We start from the raw sequence: 23,247 nt of genomic DNA, 5'->3' as shown, positions 1-23,247 counted from the left end.
CCGCTGCCCTCCTGGCTCCCCCATGGTCAGTGTCCTTTCTGGGCCGCTCTGGCCCGCGCTGGCAGCTCCACAGCCCTCCTTTACCGTTCGTAGTACTGTTGGCAAAACCAAACCAGAAGGACCCCTGTCTCCTCAGCAGCCCCCTGCTGGTGACAGGTGGCCATCCAGGTGCACCCCAGGCGCCTCCCCGACTCACCCTCGAGAGCAAGTTTTCAGACTGTGGGCCACCGGCCTGAGGCCACATGCCCGAGCCTGGTCCTTAGCCCGATGAGGCCTTCTTTATGAGACAGCCTGCCTGCAGAGTCCCGACTTGTCCTGCATGGGCGCATCGTAATTATAAAACTCTTAAATCTTTTCAGGGTATGTTGAAGATGGATATGTGAAGATTGTTGTTATAAGTTTTAAAAATAACACGGAACACCTGCCTCTTATTGGAAAAGTTGGCCTCTCTTGGAGAACTGATATTTTCAATGGCTGTATAAAGGTAATTTGTTGTTTTATTTTCTTCATGTACCTGGTTTCTGTATAATAAAATAAGTCTGTTGATGGATATCTATGATGCTGTTTTTAAAGTCCTAGTTTGACTGTTCTGATGTCTGAAGATCTGTGCGCTTTCTCTTAGGCACTGACAGTTGATGCATTCAGTAGGCGCCTGTTCAGTGCCTTCTGTTTTTCGTTGAGTGTGTGGAAGCAAGAGTGGTAGGTAGCTTGCAACATTCTTGCACCCCTGCCCCCCCTTTGAAGCCCCTCTGTCTGTCTTGTGGAGAAATAGTGGTGCTGTTCGTTGGACCAGGCATGTAGCATTTACTCAACATCTTAAATGCTTGTAAACCAAGTTACAAGATATTTCCGTGAATACTCTTCCTTGAACAGTGACACCAATTGATGCCTCATCAGAAGTTAGCCACATGGATAGCAGAGTTTATTTAGTGGTTGGGAGTCGGGACGGACGAAAGAGGAGGAGGTGGCAGAGGAGGGTGAGAACCCGTGTAACTTAGTTTTGTTCTCTTTTGTGATCGTGTGCCCACAGCCGTCCCTGGTTCTCATTGTTCGCCATCTTTATTTTGTGGGATGAATAGGATTTTCATATTCCAGGTGAGCGGTGGGATCTGTCTCCAGTAACATGGCTTTATTCTGCTGTACAAGTTAGGACAATTACCAATGATGGCTGAGACCAAGAACAGTATTATCACTGAGCATTAAAAGCAGTTAATTATTAGGGGCGCCTGGGTGGCTCCGTCAGTTAAGCATCTGACTTTGGCTCAGGTCATGATCTCACAGTTTACGGGTTCAAGCCCTGCGTCAGACTCTTTGCTGACAGCTCAGAGCCTGGAGCCTGTTTCAGATTCTGTGTCTCCCTCTCTCTCTGACCCTCCCCCACTCACATTCTGTCTCTGTCTCTGTTTTTCTCTCTCTCAAAAATAAATAAACATTAAAAAATATTAAAAAGCAGTTAATTATCAGTAAGTGTTATCTCTTGAGTCACTTGCTATTTGATACAATGAACTGCTTTATTAATCCTATTTATTTGTAAACAACTATGTAAGCTTTGGTAAAGATTGTTTTTATGATGTACAAAAAGAGTGTTGTTTCATATTTTTAGAGCACAGACCTGGATTTTTTTTTAATGGGTTTATTTAGATGAGTCTTATAAAAATATGTACTATAATCAAATATTAAAGTCAGAGTAGAACTTGAAGTCCAAGAAAGGCAGAATATAGATATGAAAGACTTACAGTGTCCATGTGATTATAAAAATGATATGGTTTGTTCTGTGTTTAGCTCAGTTTGCTGGTGTTTGGAGCCAGATGAGAGCATCTTTAGCTCAGTGTGGGGGAAGGGAAGTGTAGTAGTTATCCAGAGGCACAAAGCTTCGTCCCAGCTCTTATCATCATACAGTGTCCAGTGGGACTTCACGTAGGCACACTAACCCACGTGGACGGCCATCCTAAGGAACGTTCTAGCCACAAATGCAGGGACAGGTTTTTTACAGCTGGTCTTCCAGATGCTGAAGGTGTCGCTTCAGAATGAGCTCCAGGCAGTAGTTCTTTTGGTCACCAGACCGACGTGACTCGGGCATGCATGTTTCTAGCAAACTGGCTTGTTCTGAAAACAGGATTCCAGGTCCTTGCGGTCGGGCACAGACTGCAGGCCCCTTGCACAAGTGTCCCTGCAGCCCCTGCTCTCCGGTGGGCCTTGGGAGAAGGTGGAGAGGGGCCCAGGGCTGTGGCCTCTCCCTCTGGCCTGCAGCTGGGTGCGGTCGACTTGCATTTTGCTGTTCCTCATTTGGGGTTTGGTGTTAAGACTGAGACATCCTGGGAGTCCCTAAGGAAGAGGCGTTGCGGTGAGTGAGGTCCCGTCCCTCGCGTTGGCCACACAGATGGGGACTTTCCCTTCAGGTGTCCGGTCCGCGTAACTGTGCGCCACCTGTGACACACACTTAGGAGAGTGCTCTGGAGGATGAGAAACGGCTCACAGGCAAGGGTAAACCGTGAAAAAGTTTCTTACATATGCATAGATAGTAAACACCAACAAACACACCCTCTGCTTGTTGTGGAAATTGTAGAAACAGCCTTCCGGACGGAGCCTCCTGACACCGTCACTCAGCACGCTGCCAGAGCACAGGTCAGTGAGAAAGTGTCACCCGAGGCAGTGATTCTGGGCACGGGACAGAAACAACCAGGGTCATGATGATGACAGATGGAGGAACTGCTTGTTGCCCTGTGTTGTTCGATGTGGTGTGTGGTCACGAATGGGGCCGCTGAGGTCCTTCTGGTTTGTGGTTCCCAGGAGAATCTTCCTCAGAGGAGCACAGCGTGTGGGGGCCGCCGGCTGACACGGAGGCCGTTTGACCCAAACGTGTCTGTAGCTTGAGTGCCTGGAGCCTAACGACAGCAACTCACTACTTTATATGGTGGATTACTCAACATTAAAAATTTAAAACAAATCATGTTATAAGCTGACCAACTATTTCTTTCTTTAATGTTTGTTTATTTTGAGAGAGAGAGAGCGAGCAGGAGCAGGAGAGGGGCGGAGAGAGGGAGAGAGGGAATCCCAAGCAGGCTCTGGGCTGACACCCCGATGCAGGGCTTGATCCCATGAACCCTGGGATCGTGCCCTGGGCTGAAATCAAGAGTCGGACGCTCAGCCGACGGAGCCACCCAGGCGCCCCTCTTCTTCTTCGTTAAAGTCGGGTCATGCTCACAGACACGTTCAGAGTCGCCCGCAGTGGCTGACGTCGGTCCCGAGGCCCCACGGGACCGTGGCCCGGTCCCCGGCCGCCGGGCTGTCTCTCAGGCCCGCTGTGAGCGGCCAGCGTGGGGGCCCTGCTTCCGCCTTCAGCCTGACTCGGTGACATTCGGAGTGAAACCTCCCCCGCCCGCCTTCTCTCAGCGCCTCTCAGAAGGGCCGGCGGCGGCTTTTCTTCTGTCTGTTCCTTCACTTTATCCTTCCGTCGCCTTGGCGTTTCTAATGTTTTATTGCCGCTTCTAATCCACATGGACTCGCCATCCATTGTAACTCAAGCTAGATCGTTTGGCAGAACCGTGGTTGAGGGGCGTCACAGGCTCGTGTGTGCTGATGGCTGCGCCCCCGCCCGCAGGAGGCCTTGGCCGGGGTGCTGGGGGTGCCGCAGTGGCTGGGCGGCTGCGGGGGCCGGGCACCGGGGAGACCCTGACTCCCCATGCCGGGCCTCAGCCTCCGACTCTGCAGAGCTCCTTCACAAAGGGGGTGCAGGGAGGGAGAACGGACTTACCTGCAGGGGAGGCGGGTTCTGCCTCCTGCGCGGGCGTGTGCGTTCTAGAAGTTCATGCTGAGGGAGACAGATTGGGACAGGGTCATTGGAAGCACAGTCCCCCGGAGGAGACAGGCCGAATGTAGAGGAGGGTGTGGGGGAGGCTCTAAGCCCCCCCTCCACTCCCCTGCCCCCTGCCAAGGGCAGCAGTGGTCTGTAATGGAGAAGGAGCCGCTTCCTGGGATGGACGGGGAGGCTGTCTGTCCAGCTGGAACTGAACTTCCCCAGTGTGACCAGCGGCCTGCAGGGAGTGACCCGGGGCCCGACCAGGCCGGCAGCAGCAGGAGGGGCGCAAAGGCGGCCTGGGAGGCTCACGTGCGGCCTCACAGTCCACGTCCCGCTTGTGTCCCGCGAGGCTGCTGGAGGGTTTTCTGTGCCACCAGGAGCCAGGTGTCCCGGGTGCTAGGTGTCCGTAGGACGTGGGGGAGTTGGACAGGGCTGGGCCCTTACAACCAGGAGGCCTTCGGGCCGTAGCTCACAAGTCTGTCTGGCGGCCGAGGGGCCGAACGCACAGAAGCAGAGAGTGAGCTGTTTGCTGCAGGGTGTGGGGCTCCGGGTGGCATCCTTGTCACAGGGTCCCCGTACCTCTTGCCCGTTCCTCCCTGATTTCCTTCTCCACCTTCCTCGGAATGTTGGGGCAGCCCCGCGTGTCGCCCTTTCCTCCGTGGCCTCCTCCTTACTCGTGGTTGTAGCCACCATCTCTGTGCTGCTGGATTTTAGTGAGATTTTAAGTAACAAAACTGAGAAACCAGTAGTTAGTTGGCACGGTGAAGGGCGATGGCGGAAAGGAAGGCTTGGGCCCGCGTGACCACCTGACCAGGTGTATTGCCTCGGACACTGACATGACAGAGCTCCCTTCATCCAGTGGCCACACTGATGGCTGCTTATTCCAGAAGGGCTCCGGCCGCCTGAGCACGGACAGAGGCACATCCTTGCTCTCAGTACTGGCTTTGGTTCTCGGGCTCAGCCCACGAGCTGCAGCATGGAGTGGCCTTCCCCCCGGTCTGTGAGCTGTGGTCGCTGCCCTGCCGGAAGCAGAGGGTGTGCTGGGCGGGCTCGCGTCAGCTGCTGTGTGCTGCTCCGGGAGCTCGGAAGGCATCGGGAGCGCGCGCGGCCCAGTCTTGGCTCCTCAGGCTGCCTCCGTGGGCCGCCCTCACCTCCCGTGGGAAGGGCCTTTCGGCTCCGCTCCGCTCGCTCTCTTCGCTGTCGGGGGCTGGGGACACCTCGCACTGGCTCCTCCTTCACTAAGGTGGCAACCACGTCACCTCGGCCACTTAACTGGAACGTCTCATTTTTTTCAACTTTTGCGATGTTTATGTTTCTTTCTCTGTGATAAACATTTTTTCAGTTAGGATTCTTTGACGTGATCATTCCGAGGTCCAAATGGTCAGTGCTGCTGGCCACATTATTGTGCACAGATCTCTGGAAGCAGTGTTTACGCTGACATCTATAAGTTCTTTATGTGTATCTCTCTGTGTAGATAGCTATAATATCCGTGTGATGTAATTAGACTGATATCAGTGTTCGGTTTATGCTGATATTTAAGAGTAAACACTTAAATTCCAATAAAGCACTAACACAGGGCCTAGGTCATGGCAAATAATGACCCATATCTAAAAAGGTAAATGTTAGAAGATTTTAGCCTTACTATTACTTCATAGTTTTTTGAGAAAAACAATTCTTAAGGACTAAATAAAATAATATATGTCAGCTGCTTGGCTTAGTGTCCGGTAAGTAGAACACGGGGAGCTAACATTATATGCCCACATTCGTAGTAGTGTTATTCACAAGAGCAAAGCCAAACCAGGTGTCCATCAGCACATGGATGGAAACACAAACTGTGCTGTGCTGTGTCCATTCTGTGGAGTATCGTCCCCCCTTTCAAAGGAAGGAAATTCCAGCACCTGCTGCAGCGCGGAGGAAGCTAGAGGCATTGTGTTAAGTGCAGTAAGCCAGACACAAAGGTCCACCACCGGAGGATTCCACTTACGTGACGTACCGAGGGTGCTCAGGTCCACGGAGACGTGGCGTATGCGGTGGCTCCCGGGGCCGGGGGGCCAGCTGTTAATGGCTGCAGAGCGTCGGTTTTGCACGCAGCAGGGGCCGGAGCCGGAGGGTGGGGGCGGCTGCAGGCAGCCTGAGTGTGCCTCATGGGGTGCGCTCTGCTCGATGGCGGCTGATGGGAGAGTTGTGTCGCATATGCACTACCACGGTTAAGGACACGTTTACAACGATAGCTAGTTAGTAATCATGCTCAGTACCTCCCCCTGACCCCAGTCCCCGCATGGCACTTCAGACGCGGCATGTCTGAGACAGACACGTTTCGTCTCCCCGGACCCCGCGCTTCTGCAGCAGCAGGGGTGAGAGTGGGAGGTTGGCGCTCCTTGTCCCCAACCCTCACCTCCAGACGGCAGATTCCGCTCAGCGAGTCTGTCTCCCCTTTCCCGGGGTTACTGCCCCCTCTTCGCTGCTGCGTAAGGACCCCCAGCACCCTGTGAGCGCTCGCTGCTCCCACCCCCGTGTATCGCTCTGTCGTTCGTTGGACACGTGTGGTGGAGGTGATGAGGGACGGAGCTGACCCGCCACCGCCCTCTTGGCACCACCCCCTGGCCCCCCCCATGTGCTCCCTGCCCTTCATGCTCTTGGTGTGCGCTCTGCCTCCCGTCATCCTGTTCTCTTTTCTCGTCTCCAGCCTTCCCTCCCACTCCGTCCCGCACGACACGGCTTCATTTATACGTCCGTGCGTAGTAATCAGACCTGGAAAGCAGGTCTAATGGGCCGTCTTACCCTTACACTTACGAACGTTTGTGTTTCTTTTGTAGACTTGTTCTATAATGGACATAACTCTTTTGGACGAATATGGGAAACCGTTTTGGTGTTTCAGTTCTCCGGTTTGTTTGAGGCCTTTGGGGCCCTTGGACGGCCCCAACTTCTTGGGACAGACTTACTATGTTGACTATGCAGACACAGAAGGAAAAGTGCACATGGAGCTGGTGTGGATCAAGGAGACGGAAGAGTACTTCATCGTCAGCCTGGCCCTCTACCTGAGGGTAGCAAAAATAAACCAGTGGTTTGGGACGGCACACTGAGTGTTGGCAGCAGGTGGCAAATCAGTGTTGCTGTTTGTTTATTTTGGACTAAGCAGTTTTGTTCTTGTTGGGAGTTGAAATAAAGTAGTAGTCTGTTTCATGCCTTTTAATTTCACATTAGAAAATGTGATTCCTGGGTCATTTAGAAGCTAATATTTAGAGGACTAAGTTAAATTTTAAAAACGTGAAAATAACACATCCCAATGAAAATTCATATAAAATAAGAAAAGTGATATTTGCGTCTCTTCTGTGCATACAATTAAAAAGACAAGAAATTCTGCTTATGCATGTGATCGTATAATCACTGTGTGTGTGTGTGTGAGAGATCATTGCTCATGTGTATGTGTGCATGTGTGATTACTCTGTGTGTATACGTGCATGTGTGATCACTCTTTGTGCATGTGATCACTGTGCATATATGTGTGTGATCATTGTGTGTGTGTGCATGTATGTGATCACTGCACATGTGTATGTTTGTGCTGTGTGATCACTCAGTGTGTGCATGTGTGATCACTATGCATAGATGTGTGCATGTGTGATCATTGTGTGTGTGATCACTGTGTGTGTGATCATTGTGTGCATGTATGTGATCCCTGCACATGTGTATGTGTACACATGTGTGATCACTATGTGTGTGTGATCACTGTGCATATGTGTGTGCGTGTGTGATCATTGTGTGTGTATGTGTGCATGTGTGATCACTGGGTGTGGGTGTTTGTGTTGGGTAGATAGGATTTTTTTCCTTATTGGCTAGAACCCCAAATGAGAAAACGAATATAAATATGAACTTCATTAAAATTAGAAAGAGCTATATTCCTGGCATTCAGCAGCCACATTAGTACTTGATGAAACAAAGTAAAATACCTACTGCATAGGGAAAGACGTATCTAAAATCATCCGGAGAAACTGTTGCTGCTTAAAAGAGCAAAGTATGATACAAACACAGAGANCCTGTGCAGAGATGTTGTCAGAGAACTGACAGGTACTTGGGCTTTAAATAGAGGTAACGTGTATCTAGGCATATGTGGTTTTTTGGGGGATTTGGCTCTAAATTAGTTTAAGATTGTATAGATTATTTTTTTGATCATGTTTTTATCTCCCACTTAAGGATCCTCCCAGCTGTGATTTTTGAAATGCTGTGTTAATCCTGCTGGGGGGATTCATGCACGCACGCCTGAACCCAGCAATAAAAGATCCAGGACAGATACTAGGTTTTTGGCCAAAGAAATGCAACAGTACAAAGGACTCCTGTCCTGACTCCATCACTGCCGTCCTGACCGCCTGTTTCTCCCTGGGAAGGGAGAAACCCCAAGCCTGTGTCAGAGCTGAGACCAAGGGGCGATGTCATTTCCTGACACCGCCAGAGGGGTGCAGAGCACCTGCCCCACCTGGGTGAGTGTTGGGTGGGGGAGAGGCAGTGGCTTGATGTCACGAGAGGCAGGTGGCAGAAGTCACGTGTCCCCTGCAGGATGGAACTGGAAAAGGAGCACAGAGGAGTGTGTGGTGACCCCTGAACTCATCGGGTTAAATGGTAGAGGGTGCAGATGTCGTGGCAATACAGGAAGCGGGGTAGAGCCGGAGAAAGCACGGTTCCCTTTAGCCGGAGTGGAGCAGTATTTGGATGGGATGGGAAGCCGGGAACTCTGTGATGGCAGCACTCACGGGCTGGGGTGTCTCGTTATGACTCTTGTCCATGTTGAATTGAACGTGTGCGTGACGTCTGCCTCCCCGCCAGGCTGCCGGTCTCGTGAGCTGGACTGTGCTGTCAGGTTTACTACTCTTACCTCTAGCACCTAACAGGAGGCCGGGCTCATGATACTATTTGTTGAATCAACAAATTGTTACAGGAAGCATAGCAGCCACTATGGGAGCATGAAGGAGGCTGGGATAAATTCTGACTGGATGAGCCTGGGCACCCTTCACTCTGAGTTCACTTTGGACAGTGCTGGGCAAGGGGAAGCGGGGCAGGGGAGGGGCATTCACAGGGCGATCGTGTCTGTTATCAGAGCAACGTGCGTGCCACAGGTCCTCAAATGATGCTGGAAGGCTCCTCCCCACCCCCACCTGCCCTCTTATGGGTCTGAGGTGGTGTTCAGCTTTTTAAAGCCATTTCTTCTCAGATTTGCCTACATATTTATAAATAATATTCTTCCCTGGCTGTTTCTGGATTTGTCCATTATAGACACCTGTTGGCTTTAGGTAGATAAAATATAGCGTTTTTACTCCAGCCACCTCCCCTCTTACATCATTCCAAATACAGCAGATTTATAAAAGTTGTTATGGTCTGTTAATTATGGCTGTAATATTGTTCCCTGCAAAGTCATATAGAGTAATACACTTCTTTTTACAACTTTTGATTTTTCTTGGATGAATAATTGCCTTTCCATTTTTCTTACATGGTTTTAGTGAACCTAAAACTTTCTTAAAAGTGCTGTTCAGTCTTCCATATGTTGGTCAGTTTTTCAATGTTTCCTCTTTTTTCTAAATCAATCATATCAAATAATCTATGAAGTCTATTTTTCCCCCCAGGCTATTTCATTTTCAGAGTTCTGCCTGTTTGTTTCAAACTTCTTTCCAGCCTCGCTAGACAGCTCTTGTCCTGGGAAGCTTCCTGTGAGATTCTTGTTTTATGGAGTCTTGTCTTTCTCTTTCTCGATTTCTATCCTTTATTCAGTGGCATCCATTCTCTTGCAGCTTTCTAAGAAAAATGACATCGGAGACACGTTTTAAATCCACGAATTCCTGAAAATGTCTGATGGATACTTGAATGGGATACAAATGGTAGGATGACAAATATTTTCTCTTGAATGTGAAGACATTTTTTTTCATGGTGTTTATCTTAACATCATTATTGATGGAGATGGTGCCATTTTGATTGTCCTTCCTTTGTGTGTGACCTATTCTCTTTTCTTTCTCTGGAAGCATTTATTTATTTTAATATAATTTATTGTCAATTTGGCTTCCATACAACCCCCAGTGCTCATCCCAACAAGTGCCCTCCTCAATGCCCATCACCCACTTTCCCCTCTCCCCCCCACCCCCCCAGTCAACCCTCAGTTTGTTCTCTGTATTTGAGAGTGTCTTATGGTTTTCTACTCTCCCTCTCTGTAACATTTTCCCCCCTTCCCTTCCCTCATGGTCTTTTAAGTTTCTCAAGATCCACATATGAGTGAAAACATATGGTATCTGTCTTTCTCTGACTGACTGACTTCACTCAGCATAACAACCCTCCAGTTCCATCTATGTTGCTGCAAATGGCCAGATTTCATTCTTTCTCATTGCCAAGTAGTATTCCATTGTATATATAAACCACATCTTCTTGATCTATTTGTCAGTTGATGGACATTTAGGCTCTGGAAGCTTTTAGAATTTACTTTTCTTTCTTGGCATTTTAAAATGTCAAGGGGTGCCTGAGTGGCTCAGTTGGTTAAGCATCCAACTTCAACTTAGGTCATGATCTCATGGTTCATGGGTTCGAGCCCCACGTCAGGCTCTGTGCTGACAGCCAGCTCAGAGCCTGGAGCCTGCTTCAGATTCTGTGTCTCCCTCTCTCTCTGACCCTCCCCTGCTCATGCTCTCTCTCTCAGAAATAAATTAAACGTTAAAAAATTAAAATTTCAAGATAATGTGCCTTGGATAAATCTTTTTCATTCATTATGGGTCATTTTAAGAATTTTTGTACTTCAATTCCAGATTTAAAGCAATTTGGTATTTTCTCTGTCTTGTTTTTCTGTAACTTTTATTAGTCAGTCATCATCCTTTTCGGATTCTTTCATCTTTCCAATCTTCTTAGACTTGTGTTCTGCTTCTGTAATGTTGTCCCAGTTTTGCTTTTCAATTTTTCTGTTGAATTTTCTTTCTTATTTTGATGATCTGGCCAGGTTTTTGTAAGATTCATTTTTTCAGTTGCCAAACATTCTGTACCTGTCTCACAGAGGCCTTATTTTCCTAAAAACAGCGTTGGCAAACTGTTTTCCCCAAAGGGCCCAATAACAGTTTAGCCTCTGTGAGACATACGGCCTCTCTCGCACCCACTCAGCGGAGCCTCTGTGGTGTGAAGTCGGCCGCAGACGGTGCCCGCGCGAGGGGCCCCGGTTGTGTGCCGGAGACCTTTGCTCACTAAGGCAGGCAGCGGCTGAACTTGGCCCTTCAGCTCTAGTTTTCAAGTCCTGCACAAAAGTCTCTGAGGTTATTTTTAGTGTTCCGAAAGCTTTTCACCCTCGCCAGTTGGCAAAACTGTGGTAGATTCTTTGAGGCAAAGAATGGATGGATACAATCATCCGTGGATGCTCGGATGTGTGGGTGGAAGTATGAGGAAGGAGAGATGGGGACAGTCCCCGAGCATCTTGCCACAAGGTACTCGTGTTACAAAGGACAGAACGGTGCCCTCACAGTGGACAGGCCTGGAAAGACAGCCTTTTATTCTTTTTGACTGTTCATTTATTTTTGAGAGAGAGAGAGGAGCTGGGGGGTGGTGGTGGGTAGAAAGAATTCCAAGCTGATAGCACAGAGCCTGAGGCGGGGCTTGAACTCATGAACCATGAGACCATGACCTGAGCTAAAATCAAGAGTCAGATGCTTAACTGACTGAGCCCCCCCGGGCGCCCCTGGAATGACAGCACTTGGGCCCGTTCTCCGTTGCTGCTCCCTGGCCACATGCCGCCTCCTCACCTTGGCACCCGGCTGTGACTGCACTCTCTGCCAGGGCCTCGGCATGCCACGCCTCGGCGGCCCCCTCCCCCACCACAGGCCCAGAAACGTCACGCTATGGCCACCATTTGATAAGATTTCAAGGGTCTCTTGACTCTGAGACACGGCATACTCATGCTCAGATAGGTGACAGGCTGCTCCGTCTGAGGGAAGGCTGCCCGACAGGGCCCTACGGCGAGTTGTACCCGGGGACAGGGTGACAGCAAGCTGGAGCTGCAGGGCCATCTCACAGGCAAAAAGCAGGGTAAGGATAGCTGGGTTTTGAAAGCTCCTTGTGGACTGGTGCATTCAAATAATCATCTGACACAAGGTCTTTCCCTGCTTATCTGCTGCCTGGACCGGGGGCCGCTCGGGCAGGTGCATTGTGGCACCAGAGGCAGAGAGCCCCTCTCGTAAGGGAAGTGGGTGGGATGTGGACTAAACCAGTCACTTAGGCAGGGGACTGACCTGCCTCTAGCCTTAAGACTGACTCACGGCAGCATGAAGCAAAGCCCCAGACCACACCCAAACCAAGCATTTTACAGCCACTCCTCTGCGTGGAGGGCCTCACCCTCCTTAGATGCTTCCTCCCTCTCCAGGAGCCCTCCTCACCCCACCTGCGGCGGGTGCCCACCTTGCTCGATCTGGGTTCATGGCTGGAGGAATCAACACTGGGGGAAGTGGAGACATTTCTCTCAAGAGTTAAGACATACTAGTGTGTGTCATAAATGCTCACACGCTATGCCCAACATAAATAATAAACCTTTTCAGGGGCTGGTCATCTTAGTATTATATGTAGTGACATTAAATTGTCAGACACGTAAGATAAAAGCATTTACTGATCATACTCCTTTGTCTGAGAGGAAGCCTTTTGTCTGTAAAGCAAGAGGAATTAGGCTGCATGTCCTAAATACAACGAGAAGATCGAGGCTCACGGAGGTAAATCAATTCAAGAAAAGTAACAGGTGCAAACTCTTAATTATGCGTTTGGCAAAGGAAACAAGTGTGAGTCACAGAAAACTTACCTACCGCTGGTGTAGAATAAAAGGGACATCTTTTTATTTCAAATGTGCTCCAGACATAAAGTCTTGCCTGATTTAAAATCAGACAAAAGATCTGACCAGCCTTCTTAAAGATGATTTTTATGTGTGACTTGACTGCTGTCTCATTGTCATTCACCTCTGACAAGTCTAATGACTAACCCCTGCAGAAAGAAAATGTTCACATGAGAAAATCATCTGCAGATTTTTTTTCTAATGCCTGTAATGGAAAGAATGTGCTTTCGAAAAGCTGGGTGTTAAAGTGTGGGCCCTGCACACCAGGGCACATTTTGGATGTGGAGTATTACATCATCCGACTTCAGCGGGCTTGAAGTCTTTTGTAGTCTCCTGTGGCTTCAAGGAATAACATCTGGATTTTCTTTATGCTTCCATTAGACAAGACCTGCACTGCAGAAGCCACGGGGGCTGAAAGCCACCTGCACTGAGCACAGCTCCGGAGGATTATGCACGGGGAGAGGGAGGGGGAGAGCAGGGCACCTCTCCAGGCTCACCCCTGCAAAGTCCATCAGGCTCCCGGGAAGGTCCTGGCGGAAAGGGCTGGTCTGGGCACAGCTATAAACAGCGATGAGCCCTGTAGAACAGGAGAAACAAAGGTGCTCAGTCAGGGCTTCCGGCTCACACATCCATCATTTCAGGTGTGCATGAAATTGTGCTTTGTTCCTGAAAACGGTGCACAGGCATGAGGTGCACTCTGAGAAATGTGCAGGGGATGGTTTACCTGTGGCTTGTCGGTCCTCCCGAACTGCTTCAGCCCTAGCTTGGACAGCTGGCCTCAGTTGACCCTCTCACTTCCCCTTCTGGCCTCTTGGGGGTCATGAAATGAACTCTGGGAACTGCCCCAAAGGCAAATGTTTGTTCACTGATTGACATATAATCATATAATTGAGTCACAGTGGAATGGGTATAAAAAATACACTCATTTCTACGTGTCTAGTTCAGAAAAGTGCCCATCCACTTGAGATGAAACACCTGTGATTGCTTACTGACTTGCTATTGGCTGGAGAGAAAGTGAGAAACTCACCATGAAACAATAACTTCCATTTTATTGATTTTTTTAATGTTTTATTTATTTTTGAGATAGAGACAGCGTGAGCAGGGAAGGGTCAGAGAGAGAGGGAGACACAGAATCTGAAGCAGGCTCCAGGCTCTGAGCTATTCCTCAGCACATAGCCCGATGCGGGGCTTGAACCCATGAACCGTGAGATCATGACCTGAGTTGAAGTCGGACACTTAACCAACTGAGCCACCCAGGTGCCCCACTAACTTCCATTTTAAACACTGAGAGCTTATTATGTGCCAGGCACTGTGTAACAAATTTTACTTGTATGTTTAAAATCTTTAAAAAGCCCATGAGGTAGGTGCTATGCTAACAGCATGTTACAGTGAGGAGCTGAGGTTCATACAGGATAAATGCCCGAGGTGCACATCTGGTAACAGACAAGGGTGCACCTGTCTTTTTTTGTTTTGTTTTGTTTTGTTTTGTTTTGTTTTATCCATTTTTGAGAGAGAGAGAGAGACAGAGAGTATGAGCAAGGGAGGGTCAGAGAGAGAGGGAGACACAGACTCTGGAACCGGCTCCAGGCTCTGAGATGGCAGTCAGCACAGAGCCCGATGCGCGGCTCGAACCCACGAACCACGAGATCATGACCCAAGCGAAAGTCGGACGCTCAACCGACTAAGCCACCCAGGCGCCCCAGGGTGCACCTGTCTTTAAAGCCCATGCCTAACTGGGCTGTGTGTGGCCCCATGTTCTGTGGCCCTTGGAGGTGAGAGGACCGTTGTGAACATTCAACACTCGAGAAAAAGAATATCAAATGAATATTTAGCATAACGTAAATAAATGTGTAACAAAGCCAATTCTGCCTAATAGGGAATAAAACTTTATTATTATTATTTTTAATCCTCATTTGTCCTTGAGAGTAAAACAGAGAGAGATAGAGTGTGAGCAGGGGAGAGGCAGACAGAATCTGAAACAGACTTCAGGCTTCAGGCTTCAAGGTGTCAGCACAGAGCCCGACACAGGGCTTGAACTCACGAACCATGAGATCATGACTTGAGCTGAAGTTGGATGCCCGACCAACTGAGCCACCCAGGCACCACAGAAATAAAACTTTAAAAGAATTATGCTTTAAATCACAGAAACTTAAAGTATTAATGTAAACAACTGAGAGTAACCAGTCACTTTAAAGAAGCACAAAGGAGGCAGGGCCTGCTGTATCGCGTAAGAAGACTTAGTATGAGCCACAGAGCATATGCGAGTGCCCCTTGGTGCAAGAAAAGAAGAGACACTGAAGCAGAACACAGAGATCAGAAACAGACACATGTTTTATGATATCAGAGCAGCGACATGGGGGCAGTGGGGAGAAAGGTGGGCTTTAGTGGGTGATGTTGGACAACGAGATTGCTGTCCTGAAGAAAGACTCCACTCCCAGAAACATTCCAGGGAGATTATAGGCCTCAGTGTGAAAAGCAAAGTAAGAAGGCTTCTGGGAGACAGTAGGCCATCCTACAACTCAATAGAAAAATAACTTGATTTTAAAAATGGGCAAAGGACTTGATAGACATATGGCCAACATGTACATGAAAAGGTGGTCAAGAGCACCGGTCACTAGGGAAATGCAAGTCAAAGCCTCAGGGAGGTTTTATCTCATGGCTGGAAGGAAGGCTAAAATAAAAAACCAGAAGGAAGCAAGTGTTGGCAAAGGTGTGAAGAAACCGGGAGCCTCGTGCACTGTTGGTGGGAATATAAAATGGTGCAGCCACTGTGAAAACTGGAGGATTCTCAGAAAATTAAAAGCGGAACTGCCGTATGATCAGAGCTGTCGTAACCCCACTTCTTTTATCAGGATCTCAAAGAGGTTTGTGTCCCCTCTACGTTCATTCCTCACAACACCCAAGATATGGACACAAGCCGAATCCACAGACAGATGAGTGGGTGAGACAGTGTGGCCCATACATCAAGTGGGATGTTTTTCAGCCTTAAAACAGGAGGGAATCCTGCTGTACATGGATGAACATGGAGACGCTATGCTAAGTGAGGGAAGCCAGTCGTAAAAGGACAAATCCTGACGATTCCACTTCTAGAAAGTGTCCAAAACGGTCAAGCTCCTGGGACCAGAGATGGAACGGTGGCTGCCAGGGGCTGGGGGCGTGGCAGACGGGATAAAATTCCAGTTATACAGGACGAATACGCTGGAGAGATGTGTGCAACACAGTGCCTATGGTTAACGGTATCGTACACTTAACATTTGTTAAGAGGGTAGATCCAAGTGTTCTCACCACAGTTAAGTGACAAGAACACGGGTTGTAGTTCCATGTGGTAGCATTTCCTGTGGGCACTCAACCCAAGTTCCTTTCTTTTATTCTTTTAGAAATAGGACCTTTACTTGTTAGGAGGCACACTCCTTCCTTTGATAACTCTTGCTGACTAATCCTCTCCCTGTTGAGCCAACACCTGCCTCTAAATACCTGTCAAAAAAGAAAAACTGATTTCTGGGCCATAGTGCCCTGGACTTGGAGGTACATAGTGTGTACCTGCTTGACTCCATCTCTGTTCCTTTCTTAAGTTGTGTGTGTGTGTGTGTGTGTGTGTCTGTGTGTGTCTGTGTGTGTGTGTGTGTAGAAAGCTAGGGAGGTGCAGAGATAGAATCCAAAGCTGATAGCGCAGAGCCCAAGGCAGGGCTCAAACTCAGGAACCGTGGATCATGACCTGAGCTGAAACCAAGAGTCAGACCCTTAACCAACTGGGCCACCCGGGTGCCCCTGTCTGTCTGTTGTTCAAAGAGGAGCTGAGGCAGGTCCTAAAACATCACCTGAGGAAGCTGGTGGAGTCCATCCCTGTTACGTCCGTTCAGGGGGGTTTAGTCCGTCCGGGATGATCATGGCCATGAAAAACAAAAGAAAAGTCTTATTATATAATGTAGGTATAACTAACGCAGGTGTTTGGAGTCTGCCATTTTAGAAGCAATGATGTTTTGGTTGCATACATTCGTAGGAAAATTTAGACTTGATGCAAACAGAAAGCACAAAATAAGACTGATGATAGCTGAAACTTCACATAAAAACATTAGACCTGGAAGAAATAATGAGCACTTAAGAAAATGCTTAGTGGCAAAAATGTTAATTTGTAAAATTTGATAGTGACCCCCCCAAAAAATCAATGACTCAGATTTGTGTTGTGTAATTTACATGGGAAGGGATTGGCGCTATGAAAGGAAACCGTGCACAGTTCACACACGCGTCTAGAGAGCCCATCGGAGGTTTGTGTTGCCGTAATGGAATTTAATGTTGCTGTAACTCCGAGGAAAATGCTTTTACTGATAAATAGAGATGAAACATCCTCAGGATCAAAATGGTGGGGTTAAGAACCTTCCGTATCTGGGGCGCCTGGGTGGCTTAGTCGGTTAAGCGTCCGACTTTCGCTTAGGTCATGATCTCGCAGTTCGTGGGTTTGAGCCCCGCATCGGCCTCTGTGCTGACTGCCAGCTCAGAGCCTGGAGCCTGCTTCAGTCTGTGACCCCCTCTCTCTCTGACCCTCCCCTGCTCACGCTGTCTCTCTCTCTCCTAGAAATAAATAAAATAAAAAACAAACAAACAACAACCTTCCATATCGATTTAAAAAGCACACTGCAGTGTGCTTTAAGCTAAGCAAAAATTATGTTTTTTTGTAACAGGGACTAGATGGAAAAGTGGACGAATATATGCAATTGGATTTGTTGAACTCCTAGAATTATGAGTACCTTTTATGTGCAATCCTATTAATGTCGCTATAATGTAATAAAATATTTAAAAATCTGAAATTTAATTTGGGGCTGCACGAGCTCCGTAAAACTCTAATGTAACTAGACTCTGGAGCCTGCAATAAAAATTATCTGATCTTTTATTCACGTCCGGCCCCCACCCCAGTAGTCTTCTGTTGCCCCTGGTTCCTGTGCTTTTCCAACACATACTGATTTCCTGCCTTTGGTTAAGGCACGAGAAATTCGTAGTTGTCAGGGAATGAGATACTAAGTGGTGTCTCTTACAGATTTATAAACCCTGGCCACCCGTCTTCCCAGAACACAATACTTTCTTTCTGTAATAAGATTCTGTTGGCTACCATTCCACAACTAAATTGCTAATTTGCCCTATTACTTGTTCTGCTCAAGTGGAATGAGTGGTCAAGCAAGAGAGAACTTGTTTCTGAAGCAGCCCTCTAAAATGGCTATGCTGATGTTTCTATTTACTACGCACTCTGTGTGCAGCTAAAATAGGGCTGTGTGATGCCCAACCATAAATTGTAGGCTCTTCTCTCTTTTCNTTTTTTTTTTTTTTTTTTTTTTTTTTTTTTTTTTTTTACAGAGAGCCTCAAAACTCTCCATAGGAAAAAGTCCCAGATGGTAGAACTTTGTTTTGTTTTCGGGTGGGGAGGGGGGGCAGGGGAGCAAAACGGAAAACCTTCCACACGGTAATAGGAAAAGGTTACGAGTTTCATTCTGGAGGCAGAGCGCATAATGTAATCTCATGGATTTATGTTACCATTCACATTTATTCCTCAAGGGTATTATTAAATTAGGAAGCATAGCCATGCATCTTAATCACGATGATTTATGTTAAAACCCTAACAGCAGCAGAGAGCATTACTTCTGTGTATGGCATTGCTCCTGCCAATCTGTGGATGCTGGGCTCGGTGAGGAAGTTGTTCTCTTCATATTCTGTATGGGCTTGAAACCTGGACAGAAAACTGAAGATTGCCTTCAGGTCCTTAAAACATGTTGGACTCCGTGAAAGGGATGAGATTATTGTATAACCGATGAAAGTAAACTCTGTTTCAGACTTCAGTGTGAGCGCGAGGGTGTTTAGACATGTCTGTTCTCCTTGAGCTCCAGCAGATACTTAACATTTAAGCTCAAGTTCTTGCTCGTCCTTTATGGCACTCATTCTAAATCACAGCGAGGAAACTTTTTTCTCCTCACCAGTGACCAGTGATCCTAAGAATGAAATTCAGCAAACACTTACTGTGCACCTGTTCAGCCCAGAGCCCCGAACTGGGTGCTGCAGTTTCCGAGATAACAAGGTGCACTCCCTACCTGAGACAGCCGATCGCGCGGCTCACCCAGGCCTGGCTCTTGTGCGGTGCCAGGAGGGCAGATGAGGTCTGGCTGCTAATGGAAAAGATACCTAATTCTGTGTCGTTAGTAGCTGTTCAATAATTATTTGTTGACCTCAATTACCAGTGTGGGCAGCAAAATCCATCTACCTGACACTACCCTCTAGCTGTGGGATCTCTGGGCTGAGATCTTCACGCTGAAACTGCAGGTTTTCTGCGTCTGCTGGGACTTGGGTCCCCTGGGATTGCGTCATAGCTTGCACTGTCTTACCTGACCCTGGTCCTCAGAAGATCTCTTACGACTGAGGTCTGTCTCCAGTGCCTGTGATGGGCAGTCTAACATGCCACGTGGGCCAGGCTGAGTACTAACCGAGGCGCTGCCCTGAAGGTATGTTGCAGAGGTGGTTAACACCTACAGTCTGTTGAGATTAACCTCTGTTATCTTTGTGGGGCTCCTCTATCACTAAAGAGTAAAAACTGAGGTTTCCCACAAGAGAAAGAATTGGGCCTCAAGGCTGCACATCGCCCCCACCTGACTTTCCAGTCTGCAGACCTGCCCTGTGGACTTTGGACTTACGGGTCCTCACAAAGCAGTGAGCCATTTCTTAACATTAATCATAAATATGCCCATCTCCTTCTGGTTCTGTTTCTCTGGGGAACCCTGACTGACCTAGGGTCCCCATTGCCTGCTGGCTGGGCACTCTTCTCTCTCTGTCATCACCCTTGCTGCTCAGTGACCTCCTGTATCCCTCACCAGAGCCTCCCACTCAGACACACAGCCTCCCAAGGGCCTGACCTGTGTTAGCCAGCCGTCCTTCTTGTCCGGAATCACGTTGCTCGCTTGCTTGGGTCTCAGGAGGGTGTTGGGGGATTAGATGAGAGTGGGGATTCACACACACAGCGTGAGCTCACGTCTGAATCAGGCACCTTGCCCCCAGAGTTTCTGACTCACGACATCTGGAATGGGGCCATGAATCTGCATTCCTGATTGGCTCCTGGATGAGGACCCCACTTGGAGAAGTGGGCAGTCTCCATGCGGCCATGCATAGCTGACCACGTCACTAGAGCCTCAGGAACCAAAGGAGAGGACAGGAAATAACCCTTTCTTTCTTTTTCTTTTTTTAAAGTTTATTTTTATTTATGTATTAATTTTTTTTATCTTTGTTTTTGAGAGAGAGAGAGAGACAGAGCGTGAGTGGTGAAGGAACAGAGAGAGAAGGAGACACAGAATCCGAAGCAGTCTCGGATCTGTGCGGACAGCTCAGAGCCTGACACAGGTCTCAAACTCACAAATGCGAGATCATAACCTGAGCCGAAGTTGGATACTCAACCGACTGAGCCAGCCAGGCGCCCCAAGTTTATTTTTATTTATTTTGAAAGAGAGGGCAGGGGGAGAGAGAGAGAGAGAGAGAGAAAGAGAGAGAGAGAGAGAGAGAGAGAATATCCCAGTCAGGTTCCTCGCTGTCAGCGAAGAGCCCAACATGGAGCTTGAACTCACAAACCATGAGATCATGACCTGAGCGGATATCAAGAGTTGGACGCTTAACCACCTGAGCCACCCAGGTGCCCCAGGAAACAACTTTCTTAATTCAAGGATAGGGTGAGGGGGAGTGGAGAGGGTAATGGTCAAGAAGATTGGGGATGAGGAGGCAATGAGGAGACCCAGCATGGGACAGTCCGAAGAAAGCCCAAGTAAAGAGAAGTAGAGGCTTAGAACAGATGATTTGCACTCTGGGGCAGGGCCAGTGCGTCTTTCTGCTCATTGTTCTAGCTCATCAGACTCAGTTAAATGCTCACTGAATAGACATACAAAATCCCTCTTGAAAGTCATAACCAGATGTCAGACTTCTATGTAATAGTGTTTGGTTAGGACAGGAAGACTTTTCTTTCTCCTATCTGCCCTGAATCCATCAGGTAATATTTGTACATTTTCCCCTGAGAAGCTGCTGCTACAGAAGGAATCTAAGACATATTCATTCATTCGTTCATTCATTCACTCACTCCCTCACTCACAAAACCCTGACTCACTCAGCTAATAGCACATGGGAGACATTATTCTATATATACAGGGGACATTCCCCCCTCCTTGTCTTCCAACCACGCACAGCCAAACCAGGGGAATCTCTTAGGATCTCTGTTCTCAAAGAAGGGAGAGTCTGTGCTCTGGCTGAGCCAGGGAGTCTACTGACCTGTTCACAGTCTGATAGAGGAGGACCGGCTGCCCTGGTGGGCTGTCCTGGCCTGGGGAACATGCTGCCTTGTTGGGTGGAGGAGGCTGGAGGTAAACGTTCCAGGTGCTTGATGCCAAGAGGTGAATGCTGTTCACTCAGTCATTCCGTACTGAATACACTCTGCTCTCTGAGCGGGCAGTAATGCACTTTCTGGATGCTGTGTATGACCCAGAATGGAGTTCTCCAAAGAAATAAATGAGCGATAAAAGTAAAAGCATGTGGTGTAGTACAAGCACAGTGCAACATGGCAGAGATTACCTCTGTGTAGATTTGACAGAAGGTAGAGGTAAGTGTTGACTGAGTAACTTGCAATGACAAATACAATGCAGCTCTCACTGCACAAACATATATTGTGTCTGCACACTCCCTCTCCCCTCTCTTACCACCAGAAACATTAACAGTGTTCGTTTTCTGGGAAAATATTCCCTGAGAGTTCTGAATCATAAATCAAGGCCACCCGGAATTCAGCCTCAGGTAGATAGCTGTGTTCTTACTGTCCCATTGGTGCAATATGACAAATCACATCGTAATGAGAGTAGAAATTCCTTGCGGAGCTAATGTATGCCCTTAGAAAGTCTGGTAGAGGACAGGGTCCGATTCTGAGAAATATAGGAAAAGCCACAGCTGTGATAGAGTGAAGACAGCTGCTTTTATTCGGGCTCCATCTCAGCTTATTAAATCCAGTACAACAAATATTTACCGAGTACATAGCAGGTACAAATTATTACCTGTCTCTACAACGTTTACTCTACCGCAGTCTGTAATAAAATTTGCCTACGATTCAACAGTAATTGCTCTGTTTTCAACCTTCAATGTCTATTTAACTTGAAGATATGCCTAAATTTTCAGAGCTCAAATTAAAGTTCCCGGACAAGTGTCAGTGAGGAAATTGAAACTCGCCGTGAATTAAAAATTAGGGTTCATAACTGTTTTCCACTTTGCCGTATTGGAATCTTTGAGAATTTGTTCCATGTGAAAGGAAGTCAGTTGTGCCCGTCCCAGGATCGGAAATCCGGCGTATATATAGCAACCAGCTGCAGATGGTACTGAATGCTGTGGCGTTATTCTCTCCCTCCTCCTCGGCAGCAATACTGTGAACGCATCTAAAGAAGACATTAATGTGTGGATGAGGAAGGCAGGATGCAGCTGAAAACGTTCAATTTTAGAAAGTTAAGAGCACTGTGATCACACTGAGGTTATAGTGTTTACTCTTACCATCTGGGCATTGAAGGAGTGGAGGATGTCATGTCCTGGTCCTAACTTTGCGGTTCACTTTCACAATGACCTCCAGGATGTCATTTAGAAGAGAATCGTGCTGACCGAGATCATGTGCTAAAGAGAGCCCACAGAGCGGACATGTTGAATTGATAAAGCTTCATTCTTCATTAATGTTTACCGCGGGAACAGATTACAGTAATAAACCGATGTCATCCTTCACATTGGTAGGCAGTCTCAACAAATGGCCAACCCCAGTGAGTTTGTGGAAGTGAATGCAATTACGCATCTCTTCATGACTCGAATCAAACAATTAAGCCACTAATATCCATCAGAGAAACAGTCCTTTGTTTATGTGATCAGACAAGTTATTTTTAGAGGCAAATGAATACTGCAAATTGTGCCCAAGTCTCTGCTCACAGCACATTTTATGGCTGTGTCCGGAGAAGTTAATAGCTTCGGTTTGGGGAATGTAGCTTTCTCGAAATTCCTCAGCCAGAGTCAGCCTCTGGGAGATGTATGTGATTGGGATGGAATTCACCTCAGAAACATTGGGAGGATGTTAGAATTGCTAGATTCTTCTAGCAGTCTCTGAGCCTTACAAATGATCAATCACTGCTCCGGTCATTTGCAAAATTACCTTGCAGTCTACCAGCTCTGCAGGCCATGTGGCATGGCGGGGGTGGGGGTGGGGGGACAGTGAGATTATGAGTTGGAGAGCCTATTTGTCTTTGAGAAGAAAAAAAAAATGTGTAGTTAAACGCTGACCTATGAGGATGACGTTTTCACTTTTTACACTCTATAGCTTAAAATACAAGGTAAAGCTGAATCGAGATGATGTGGTACTACTATCTACACTAAAAGCTTAAGATACTGCTACAGGGGCATGGCAAATATAAAGTCAAGTGACTGACAGATGACTCCTGCTTGAACAAACTGAGGGCTGATGGAGGGAAGGAGGTGGGGGATGGGCTAGACGGTGATAGCCGGGATTAAGGAGGGTGCTTGTTAGGATGAGCCCTGGGTGTTGTATGTAAGTGATGAATCACTGAGTTCTCCTGAAATCAGTACCACACTGTAT

The 23,247-nt window shown here is 47.8% G+C and overlaps 2 protein-coding genes across 2 annotated transcripts in view; one reads left to right on the top strand and one right to left on the bottom strand.

The window, feature by feature from the left end:
- FBXO15 (F-box protein 15) overlaps nt 1-6,997 on the top strand; it is a 47,314-nt gene extending 40,317 nt beyond the window's left edge. The window contains exons 9-10 of the mRNA XM_077752723.1: nt 360-484; nt 6,616-6,997. Coding sequence (XP_077608849.1) covers nt 360-484; nt 6,616-6,882 — 392 coding nt within the window. The 3' untranslated portion in view covers nt 6,883-6,997. The remainder of the gene's footprint in view (nt 1-359; nt 485-6,615) is intronic.
- CNDP2 (carnosine dipeptidase 2) overlaps nt 1-23,247 on the bottom strand; it is a 560,556-nt gene that overhangs the window by 329,011 nt on the left and 208,298 nt on the right. The gene's annotated exons all lie outside the window — the stretch shown is intronic.

Source organism: Crocuta crocuta, unplaced genomic scaffold (assembly GCF_008692635.1).
Source record: "Crocuta crocuta isolate KB4526 unplaced genomic scaffold, BGI_CrCroc_1.0 scaffold101, whole genome shotgun sequence".
NCBI lineage: Eukaryota > Metazoa > Chordata > Mammalia > Carnivora > Hyaenidae > Crocuta > Crocuta crocuta.
The sequence above is the reverse complement of the archived record's forward strand: the minus strand, read 5'-3'. Positions and strand labels throughout refer to the sequence as shown.